Source organism: Falco rusticolus, chromosome 6 (assembly GCF_015220075.1).
Source record: "Falco rusticolus isolate bFalRus1 chromosome 6, bFalRus1.pri, whole genome shotgun sequence".
In the NCBI taxonomy this organism is placed as follows: domain Eukaryota; kingdom Metazoa; phylum Chordata; class Aves; order Falconiformes; family Falconidae; genus Falco; species Falco rusticolus.
In genome coordinates this window covers 89,380,834-89,392,776 of record NC_051192.1, presented here as the reverse complement: position 1 = coordinate 89,392,776, position 11,943 = coordinate 89,380,834, and the positions used below count along the sequence as shown (strand labels likewise).

General features: G+C 39.9%; 1 protein-coding gene across 2 annotated transcripts in view; it reads right to left on the bottom strand.

Moving 5' to 3' along the window:
• Positions 1-201: 201 nt before the first annotated feature.
• The window catches only part of FHL5 (four and a half LIM domains 5), a 31,562-nt gene continuing 19,820 nt past the window's right edge, over positions 202-11,943 (bottom strand). Inside the window, exons 2-6 of one of the 2 annotated variants that reach the window (XM_037391444.1) lie at positions 10,863-11,044; positions 8,438-8,612; positions 5,468-5,637; positions 3,137-3,323; positions 202-1,883 (exon numbers count right to left, since the gene is read on the bottom strand). In XM_037391444.1, the coding sequence (XP_037247341.1) occupies positions 1,732-1,883; positions 3,137-3,323; positions 5,468-5,637; positions 8,438-8,612; positions 10,863-11,021 (843 nt within the window). In that variant the 5' untranslated portion in view covers positions 11,022-11,044 and the 3' untranslated portion in view covers positions 202-1,731. Of the gene's footprint in view, positions 1,884-3,136; positions 3,324-5,467; positions 5,638-8,437; positions 8,613-10,862; positions 11,691-11,943 lie in introns of those variants that run through there. The other variant, XM_037391443.1, reaches the window with a different exon arrangement.

The window sequence follows — 11,943 nt, the reverse complement described above, 5'->3', positions numbered from 1 at the left end:
AAAAGCTGCCATGAAAGCAGTAACTGAAAACCAAAAATGAACACCATGCAGAGGAAAAGATCAATATTTTATTGACTGGAAAACAGACCGCTATGTACTTGTTGGTCAGTCATTATCCATATTGATTTTATGCCACTGCAGTTCAGCTCTGGCTTAGCTAGGCACACATATTCTTTTTTTTTTTTTTTTTCTTTTTTTCACTTTTCTACCTAAAGTAATGGCTGTCTTCAGTCTGGATAAAGCCCACCACTCAGGTCAGCCCATTAACTCTATGCACTTAAGGTCAGAATCTAAAGGAGAATATATGACTGAAAGACGTGAGAGATGAGGACTAAAACAGTGCTGAGTAATGCAGAATCCGCCGTTCTTAGTATCACTGCACCATTCACAATGTCCTGGTACGGGCACTGTAACATGAATTAGGCCAGTGTAACTTACAGTATGGAAGAAGAAAGAAGAGAAATGCTTGTAACTCAGCTCTAGATGACCTTTAATGATACACACTTGAGTGCTGAAGCTCAGCAAGCAGGTATAACCTCCTCAAAGCCCGGTACCTAGAAACTAACACCTTGTACTACAAGAAGGGTTGCCTGGCTTGCAATGACAACGTTACCAATTCTTGTCATAATATCAGCAAATGCACGTGGCACATGGCAAAATGAGTTGGGCATTGGTTCTGAAGAGCTTGTACCCTGGTATAGACAAGCAGGCACTTACAAGAAAAGGGGCAGGCTGTGCATCAAAGACCTAGCGGGGTGGAAATGGTAAGGCCATTTACAGTGCTTTAATTGCTGGCAAATGAGTTTTGAGGGGAGGAAAAGTACAAGGTTAAAGGGACAAGTGTAAGTTGGTTCTTTGTCTACTAGCAAAAATATATATTTCATGTGTGTATTTCAAGGTCTAGTGAGGACAACAGAGACAAAGTCTTAAGGCATATTAGATATGGGAAAGTGTAGATCAGCACTATCCAATCTGGGGCAATCATCATCTCTTACAGTATCTCAGTGTATGGGTTTATTTACATTGTAAAGAAGCTATGCCTGAAAAATTAAGTACAGTTAACCAATATGGTGAAAGGACCTGTCAGTTTTTTGGATGACTAAAGACTATATTTGTAAGGAGGAATCTCAGTAAGGAGAGGAAAATGACCTTTTTTCCCTTTATCTGGCCCTGGAATGGGCCTCTGTGACTTGGAGGCCCTCTGTGAAAAAGTACCCCCTCCTCCCACTTTCTGCCTGCTTTGTCAACAACTTTTTTGCCCAAAGTATGGAGAAAGCTGATATTTACAAGTTGTTCTTATCAGTGTTATGACCCAATAGAAAAATGCACATGCTTAGCTTTCCACACCAAGGTCTGCATCTCTGAAGCAGTGCTAACGCCTCATCATTAGTCATATGCCATATAGGCTTTCACAGTCCTCCCTGGTTCATAGGAAACAAAATGTAAATTTTTAAGCTTCTAACAGCAGAGTGCAGTGTGTTACAAGGAGAAAGATACTGTAGTTATTTTTAAAATATATACAAACCTCTTCCGCATTATTTCTTAAACAGTATACAGCTGTTTACATTTTTTTAGAAGCAGTTGAAAACTATGATAGAATTAAACTGCTGGTGGAAAGTTACTTCAATGACTAAATAACTGTTAGACCTTTTATATGGTTTTCTTGCTGCAGAGTAAAGAAGTACATCATTACAGAGCAAGAATAATGCAGCTGTACAGCTCTCCACAGAACTATGAAGCAGAGCCACATCTCTGACAAAGGACATCGTCCAGCCGAGTGAGAAATCCCTGGCCCACCAGCGAGACAGAGCATTTTGCACATTTAAAGCATTCCCCATGCCATTGGTGCTCTTCAAATGAGATAAATTTGCCACCTCCAAGAGCTGAAAGAGATTACGAGAAAGAAGATGTAAAGCCAGTATTTCTGGACATGGTTCAGAAACGAAACAGGTTGTTTTCTGATGTGTGATCAGGTTGTCATTCATATAGCAAACAAACAAATCAACAAAAATCCATAATCTGAAATATCCTTTCTTGGCTGAATTGACAAAAACCTTTAAAATTAAATACAGTAAGAAATATTTTAAGCAAAGCCACAACTTGTTTTCATATCCCATTACAAACTCTGAACAGAATGAGTTTGTCAGAATGTCCACTCAGATTTGCTAACTTCCCAACAAACTCTCATGAAAATTATTTGCAATGTGTTGATACATGTAGTTCCTTACAACATTGAGTGAATTTAATTATTTAGACCTAAGTTTTTTCATAATGGAGTCTGTAGGAAATTACTAGATCATGGGATTCCTAACGTAAGTGTCTGAAATAAAATATCGGGGAGTTGTGGGGTTTGGAGTTTTTTCAGGATTTTATTTTATTGGTTGGTTTTGGTTTGGTTGTTTGGTTCTTTGTTTTGGGTTGGGTTTTTTGGTGTGGTTTTTTTTGTTTGTTTTTTGGTTTTTTTTTTTTTTTGTAAAAACATGCCCATTTGATTGGATATTCTTCATTTCCTTTGTCCACTTAAATATACAGCATGCACCTGTAACAATCAGGTGGTACTTTTCAACAGCTGAGTCCACACATAACAGAATTACGATGCAGAACGCCAGCAAATGCTCCCCGAAAGCTTCAGCTATCACAGACTAGTGACGTATGTCCAACTATAAATCAGCTAAGTACACAAGGATGCATGGAATAGAGCTCTGTTGCATTTGGCAAGCTTTCTAATTTGGCAAGTGTGATTTAGCAACAGGCAGTTAATTCATGTCCAGTTTGATTGCATTTGCATTTAAAAACAAAGCTAAAGAAATTGCAGAGATGAGGGACTTGTGTGTACTGTCCTGAGAAGAGCCAAAAGTGCCTTTTTTGTATTCTTAAAGATGAATTTTGGTGCAGAAGGCACTAAAACAATGGAGGAACTCCTTTTGGCACATAAACCAACTCCTTAGCAGTTAGGGAACACGCATGACCAGTAGGTCCTAGCACGATATGTTGCATGTGATGGGGAGAGTGTTCCTCTAGTAGTTAACTCCTTCAGTCTTTCATTATGATGGGACTTTTAATGCTGTTTTCTAAAGTAAAGGCCTGCTTGAGAGGATACATCAGTTTCTGGCTCCTTCTAGAAGATGAGACTCACCTGTAATAGGTTTCTTGCAAGCAGCACACTTCTTGGCATACAGTCTGCTGAAACAGTCTATGCAGTACGGGTACTCGTCTTTGGAAATAAACCTTTGTCCAGATAGCTGGGTGTTACACCCAGCACACACAAAGCATTCTTTATGCCAAGGCTGGTCATGGTAGGTCAATCCCCCAGAAGTTATTACCTAATGTATTGACAAACCAGGACAGAGCAATGAGACTGTGAATTGTGAACAACTGTGAACAATGAAAAGTGAATTGTGAAGGATTATCCGGCCCTTCATAAGTCCTTCTGCTTCATTTCTCTCTTTCCACACACACAAGAGAAGACAGTTGTGGTCACATCAACTGTTTTTCATCAGGAATATCAATCTGACTAACTGTAGTTGAGCTGAACATGCCACTGGTTTGTTATTCTCAATTTTCTGTCACAGGATAACCTCATTGTTTGTAATAAACAGGTTAGCTTCTTCTGAAATTTTCCTCTTATACATGTGGATAAAACCTTGACATCAGGTACACTCTCAGAAGAACAATTCTCAGTGACGGACAGTGGATGAGAGAACATACGCTGAGATTATGGCTAATCTCCAGCTGGAACTGGCAGTTTGCTGTCTCCCACTGAAACAGTATTTTAAGTAGGAAGAAAGACAGTAAAGAAGCAAAAGTAAGGCAGGAAGGAGATCTACACTGTCAGAAGAAGAAAAAATGGTGTTTATCAGTGTCATCAAACTTCCCAATCCCTGCAACTCATTCACAGCTCTCCACTGGTTATTTATGAAGAGGGAAATTTCCAGTTGCTTTATGGCTTCCATAAGTGTGGTAAAGAGCTGGTTTCACAGAATTTGTGAGAGACTGTTCAGAGAAATTTCTGTAGAGATAAAGATGAGCTGTGAGATAGTGTTTCTACTGTCAAGTCACATGCATGACAGTGAATGGATGTATGAATAATTGGAACAGGAGGAGAAAAATTTGGAGAAGCTTCATTAAGAAAAAACAGTGACACCATCAAATTTCCCAGGGAAATACAGTTTCAGGGAAATAAAGAATAATACTGGGTGATGTCAGGCAACAAAGAAATCTAAGTAGTTCCCAATCCCCCTAGCATTTCAGTATCGGGCTATTTCTAACTCTCATTTGCTTTTCCATTAAAATCTGAAAATCTCTGGCACAAAATTCAAGACTCCAGTTTGGCAATTTAATCTTTTTGGGCTCCATTCTTATTGATGGGAACTGAGGCAAGTTTAAGTAGTAAAATTGCTTTAGCTATTATGTAGGGGACTTGTTGCATTCCTAGAATTTTTAAGAAGCAAATCCTGATTATTTCACATAAGTGCTAACCTCCATGCCTCTAATAAACATAGAGCAGAATTACTATATTTGCCATGTGATCTTTTAATGCAATTTAAAGGCTAGATGTAGAGACATGGGAATATATAAAAGTACTTTCTGAAGTTTAACTACTGAAGAAAAAAAACAGGCAGCAGATTTTTATTACATTAAAAGCTTTTGTTAGAGTTTTACAGATAAACATTAAATAAGTACAAAAATTATAAGTTATTTGATGAAGTGATAAAAACCTAAATAATTTTTGCTTCCATAGTGATACAGGTACTAAAAAATAAGTTAAATTCTGCCATAAAAAGCAGCCTCAAACATTTCCCTAGAGAACACCTAGAAGAGTGTTTTCATCATCCAGAGACAATTTTAAAAGATGAGAAATTGAGGGAGGAATGAATTGATTTATTTGTATTTGGGGGGGAAAAGAAAAACCCATTTGAATTCAAACTTTCTGCTACCCACAGGGGAAGCATCATATGTTGAAACAGTGGAACTCTTGAGTAGTATTTTCACGATGGAATATTACTTAACCTGATTATTGCCTGATACATTTCATGAAAAAAAAACAACCAAAACAAACCAGGCAAGACTGTGAATGCTTTGCTTAGCTTAGGTGGCTTATTATGCATTATATATATGAAAAACATCAAAAAGGGAGGTATGTTTATCAAGGCAAAATCAAAGATTATCAGGGTTTTGCATAACTTTCAGAGAAAAATTCTACCTTTGTTAAAAATCACAATCAGTAACAAAAGAACCCTAAAGTATTTGTTCTGGTCAATAAATTTATTTCAAATATAATCAGGCTTAGATCAATATTAACTAAAGGGGACAGCAGACACTGTCACACTTGGCTTTCAGTGGCCGATGCCAAAAGGAAGACTCTGCTCTTACTCTTAGTTCACCATGCATTTTACATGTTCCAGCCCCTTCCCACATGAGCAATATTGCCTCATTAGGGCAATTTTTCAATTTTATGTTTAATTACCTTTTTGCAAGAGTAGCAATGGTGAGCAAATTGCTTCTCAAAACAGGGCATGCAGTAATTCTCATTGTTTTTGGTGATCAGTGGTTTTGTTCCCAATGGTTGCCGGCAATACTGGCAAACGAAGCAGGATTCATGCCAGAAACTTCCCTTAAATTCCATTTTACGGGAACCTGCAAAAACCCAAAGTGAACAATCCCCCCAGATATAGCTTGTAATATAAGTTTTAAATGCTGGGAACACTCCTGTTTTTAACCTTCTATCTCGGTACTGGATTACCCAAGAAAGCATTTATCCTCTGATAAGTTTCTCTGCATGTACTTGAAATTTCAAGAACACATTTGATGACATATGATCGCCTGGCAAAAGAAGTGCTAAATTGCCTAAGCTGTGATTTTTAGTCTGTCCTTATATAAGTCTTTTAGTGTTACTTCCCTGTGATATGCTTTAGTTGCTCAGAGTTTTTCTCAGACCAGCCAACTCAGTGATAATGTTCAGGTACACAGCACTTTTATGAATTACAGATTAATTTGTTGGATGTTTAGTACATCTGTTAATGCACTAAATTTTGGCTTCCTTAAGTGAAGGCCCTTCAGTTATAAATGAATTATTTATCTTATTCAGCATAAGATGGCAAGTTTTTAAAAGTAAATACTTTTTTGTGATAAAGCACACTACACTGCCTCGTCTCATAGCTCATTATTTCCATCCTAGATAGACAGTTCTTTTTATCATGTTCAACTAGATGCTTTTGATGCGGCACAAGGATAGAAAGTCACTCAGTTAAGTGTCTGTCAGAGGAGTTTCAGAGCTCTTAGCTCTGCGTACAGGTGCCCTGTACACCTTAATGTAGATGTGTAAGTCCAAGATATGCACATATATCCAAAAACGATTTTTCCAGTGACTCTCCACCATAACTTCCTCCCCTGCTGGTAGCATCAGACTGCAAAGGGAGGTGCCAGGTGCTTTGCCATCCTTTCCACACAAAGAGGAGAATTGCTGATACAGCTGATGAATCCTGAACACCTGTTTCCTGCACTGTGAGGCTAGTGGAGAGAGAAACCTCCACTAGTGGCTGTATGTAAACATAAATCAGAAGGCTGACTTTACTGTCTTTGTCTGCTGGGTAGTTTCAGCACAGAGCTAGAAAGCTGATGACAAAGAAGTTAACGATATAGAAACTGGTTGGCATTTTCATGCTACTTCAGTTCCCTATTTGCATTGTTACTCCTAGTCTCAGCACTTGCTGCAAGGATCTAGTCTCCTGGAGTCTGGGGCAGAATCTGTAAGGCAGATATACATCAGAGGATAATAATGCAAACCCGAGTATATTCTTGAACTATTCTTGTCACATCTGGTAAGGTGTACCTATTAGACATTTTTTTTTTTTTTAACTATGTAAAATGTAAGCAGTGTATCATCCTTCAACTGAACACTATTGCTACAATATTCATTTCTGCTAATACGGCTTTTACCTGTAATGAAAAGGAAATAAACTGTAAAAACACAAATTAATGTTACAAGTTGAACCACGACACCAGTAACCTAGTATTTATACTAAGACACTTAATTCTGTCAGCCTATACCTTACTGTTTGGCATTAAGATCTACTGACAAAGAAAATTCCTATGTCACTGCCAAATTTACTGATGTCGTTGGCCAAAGGATCCCAAACTAGTAGTCAAGCAGCCATGGCAGATAGTTTGCAGCTGGTATTTGGAGCTACATATGTGATCTGTAAAAAGGTTCAAGCTTTGAGGGTACTTCACTCTTCCAAATGTTAGGGAGCCCCTTTCCTAAGCAAGCTGCTTTGTTTTGCCACACAAAGTGCTGTGGCTTCTCTTAGATACCTCTGAAGAGGCAGATTTTAGGCAACCCCTCTGCTGTATGAGCTTTACTGGTGTGGTAGCAATGAAAGGTCTAGAGGATGTCCTGAACAGATCCGAGCAAAACCTGAAAGGCAGTTTAGTGGAAAGTGCCGAATTTTGAAGTTTGCTAATGGCAGGAAAAAACCTATTGTAAACACAAATGTGCTCGTATTCTTTTTAGTAAAGATGCCAATAATGATTTGAACACGAAATGCCATGTTTTGACAATTTAAACAAAAAATATTTCTGAGTGAAAGAAATGGTATAAAGAACACAAACTTAAGGTCTGCTCAATGTGACAGACAAAAGTGCAGGTGTCTTGTCTAATCCGGCACTCCTGCTAACGTTAGCTCTGTCTACCTACGCTCACAGCAGGATATGCTTCCTAAGAACAGCAACAGAATCAAGGACTCAACACGAACACATTTTACCCTGTCTTGACCTGGAATACTCCTCATAAGTATTCATAAACCCCGTCAGTGCTAGACAGAGGCAGTGTGTCTGGAGAAGGGCAACGGAGCTGGGGAAGGGTCTGGAGCACAAGTGTTACGAGGAGCAGCTGAGGGCACTGGGGTTGTTTAGTCTGTAGGAAAGGAGGCTGAGGGGAGACCTTACTGCTCTCTACAGCTACCGAAAGGAGGCTGTAGGCAGGTGGGTGCTGGTCTCTTCTCCCAAGTAACAAGTGAGGAAACAGCCTCAAGTTGTGCCAGGGGAGGTTTAGATTGGATATTAGGAAAAATTTCTTCACTGAAAGGATTGTCAGGCATTGGAACAGGCTGCCCAGGGAGGTGGTTGAGTCACCATCCCTGGAAGTGTTTAAAAAACGTGTAGATGCGGTACTTAGCAACATGGTTTAGAGATGGAAGTGGCAGTCCCGGGTTTATGGTTGGACTTGATGATCTTAAAGGTCTTGTGCAAACTAAATGATTCTATGATTCTGTGTTGTGGCGTCTCTTCACTCCCGGGAGGGTACTACAAACAAAGGAGAAGTAGTTACCTGAAAGCTGTTCTGAAAGTCAAGGACCTTGTAGCTTGGTTATTCAAGGTTGTGCTTATAATTAGAAATGCTGTTCCATTTTCCACCAAAGGGTCCCTGTAATCTTACCAGGCATAATAGTCTTCTGGCAGTGGAAACACTTAGATGAATACTCATCAGAGTAGCATTCGGTACACAGCAAGACCTCATCCTTGGCAGCAAATGGTTTCTCCACAAGCGAGCGACTGCATCTGGCACACCTGAAGCACCCCTCATGCCAGTGGCGGCCTTTGTAGGCCAGATCCTTGGAGAAAGTAAGGCCATGTTAATGAATGCATTTCTTTACAGTGTTCTTATCCCTCCGCTCCTCCCAGAAATAAAGTGAAAAATGGCAAGCATTGCAACAGCGACTTGAAGAGATGACAAGTGTGTCCGTTGGGAAGTGTGCTCAGAGATGATATAAGCACTCAACGTCACTGTATCAGTGTATTTTGTAGATCTCTTGCAGAGACCATTAGGAGCCGTGTTGGCGCAGGCAATTGTCTTTCCTTATGTAACACCAGAGATATGCTTTTATTGGGAGAATCATTTTGTATTTTGCAGTTGGCCTTCAAGGGGAAACAAGTGCTCAACATTTTTAATGTGCATGGGCCACCTGACAAGAGGTGCATTCTCCACCGACTCCGAGATGCACCTCATGTGTTTTTCGACATTACAACTTTTTCTTCCAGCTGACACTATATGACACTAAAGAAAGATCATATTATTGCAGACAACAGGCAACTAAAATCTCATTGAGAACAAAATGATTCTTGGGAAGATTATTAAAAAATCATTGCTTTTATTTATGCCTAATATAACTCCTCCTAAAAACTTGGCAGAAAAATGTTTAAGACTCAGCAGGCTTAGGGGACGAAAAAGCTAACAGTATATGCATGAGACCTTGACTAAGAATTAAAAAAAAGGAGCAAACAGCAGATTTTATTTTTCCAAGATTAAAAAAAAAGGGAAAAATGCACCTCTCCACCCACTCTCCCAATTAAAAAGTAAGCCAGACCCTTCCAGTTCTCCTTTGTAAGAAGCACAAAAGGGCAGAAATCCAACCTCATTTTTCTCCGTTGTCAGAACCCCACCCTTTAAAGTGCTACATGCTTCATTCAGTTCAGGAGGTGCTGAGAGCTTCCCACTTTCCTTTGCTTTAGTTAGCACTCTGAACCTTGCAGAAAGTAGGCGAATGACCCCAGTGCAGCCTGAGGCAAAGGCTGGGTAAGAAGGGGAGGAAGACAGCCAAGCTCTAGCACCTTGGCAGAGGTGGGACAACCAGCTATAGATCTCTGTGGTCCACTTTTTCAGCTGACTCTGGCCTGTTGCACTCCTGTCTTATTATTCCTGCTTTTTTCTCCCAGCTTTTCCTTCCAGTTAGTCCAAAGACCTGTTTCTGTTAATGACCTTAGACATCGGTAGTCCTAACACTTAATTTTAAACTTTAAAAGTGAAATCAGTGAGTTCAGAGCACCTGTTCTTCAGGTGACCCTGATTGGTGCTACATGTACAAGTCTGCTGTTGAAAAATGCTGATGAGAGTTTGAGGAGTGTCAGCCAGATCAGCGTTTTCCTTGGATGATTCCTTTACAGTTCTGAGCTCTAGTCAGACAATGTGCTTTGCAAACCATGAAGTGCTTTGGCCAGGGAGACCTCCCGAGAGGCTTGTTTTAATAACTTTCTGACCTTTTATTTCAAAAGAGCATAGGCAAAGCGAGCGTGAGGAGGTGAGCACTACACACTGAACTTGGCAAAACAAAGGCATTTTGATAGGTTTCATCTGAACTTAAAAATTCAAAGTCAAGTGTACAGGCTTTAAATTGGAGTACAGGGTACTGGAAATCCTGTCAAAGGCCACAGAGGAACTCGTATTATTAATTAATGTTCTAAAAAGGGAGAGGTGAAAAGAAAGACAAGCTCAGAAACACTGCCACTAACACGCCTTCTGCGAGATAGGCAAGGTAAGTATGGAATTAAGTTAAAATTAAAACATACCTCATTTCCAAAAGACAGAGGGAATAATATATAAATTGTAAATATGGGTTTTCCTCAGCTTGGCATCTGCATGTCAACACCTATAGTAAAAGTAATTTATCCAATACTCAAAATATTTTTTCCATGGACATCTCTCAGATATTTCAAAGTGTCATTCAACTTGATCCACTGCATTACACCATCCCCCTACCGTCTCTCAAGCACTGCACAGTCTCTGCAGCCAGTGAGTGACTGGAGGGGAAGGATGGAGTCTAGTTGTGCTCCACACATACACCACAGCCTTGCCGTATGTTTGAGGCACATGTATGTGCAGATTTCATGACCTTTGGCCCCAGAGCTTTCCTATTCTTGGAAAGCAGCACTGTTTCTCTTTGCTGTGCGTGGCTGTACAATGGCTATGCTTAGGTCTCTTCACCAGTACAGGGATATGCAGAGGTCTGGATATAGAATCTGCCATTAAAGAAATGGGATTTGTATATAATTTAGAAAAGAACAAGAAGTGAAAGCTAAATGCTTACCTTGGAGTCGCACTCAATAGGTTGCTTGCACTCTTCACAGGGGTTGGCAAACAGGCTGTCATAACATGTAACACAGTAAGCGTTTTCTTCTCTCAATGCATATTTCCTTCCACGAAGAGACTGCAGGCAGTAATGACAGTCTGTGTGACTGCTGGTCATTCTGGTGGGGCTCTCCACGTGCTCTGGAAAGATGGAAAAAATCATTCAGTGGAGGACTATTTGCTTGCTCAGATAACAAGTAATGCTGCCTTACCTGTGGAAGTCAGGACAGGTGTTTCTCGGTCATTTGCAGTGCCCTGAATTTCTAATGCTGGTCTGTTCCATAATAAAATGGTAGTCTTTAACAACGTATACTGTTTATTTTGTTACCTACATAACAGGGAGCAAGAAGGTTGCCTCAGCTTAATCTAATGGTACTTACACTCTTAGGTCAGATGCCTGAAGATAAAGCTGTCTTTGCATTCTCTATGTATTACTGGCATTATGAGCATTACGTACTGGATTGTGCGGCACGGTTTATCGAGAAATCAGGGAACAGAGAGAGAAGCAATAGTTCAAAAAATAAACCAGCTATGGAGTTAAAAGGCCCAAGAAAAGTGTCAAGCACTTTGTAATGTGTTCCTGGCTTTCTCTTGCCATTCCTATCTTTTTGCTCATTCCTTCCTTTTCAAAATACTCCCCTCTACCTGACCAAACAGAAGGAAGACAAAGGAGTCCAAACTATGTGGCTGTTATTCACATAATCCCAGCTATGCTGCTAACATTTGGTGGCAATGAAAGGTGACACAAATACCTCTGGATAGCAAAAGAGCGATCTCATAAAGAGAAATAAACTAAATCGTAACTGCAACTCCCAGAAGGTTTCCCTTGTTGTTATTGGAAAATATTTTCTTTTCCTACATATTTATTTTATTTCTTTATTGCCAGGTTCCATGTTGGCAGTGCCAAAATGCTGTGAGATAGGTTATAGTTCTGTGCCAGACAAGTGCAGGAAATACCACAAATCTACTGAGAGCCACTTGTACGAGTTTCCCATCCTTCGGTTTTCCAGGCTAAGAAGGCTTGGATAAGCATGCAAACA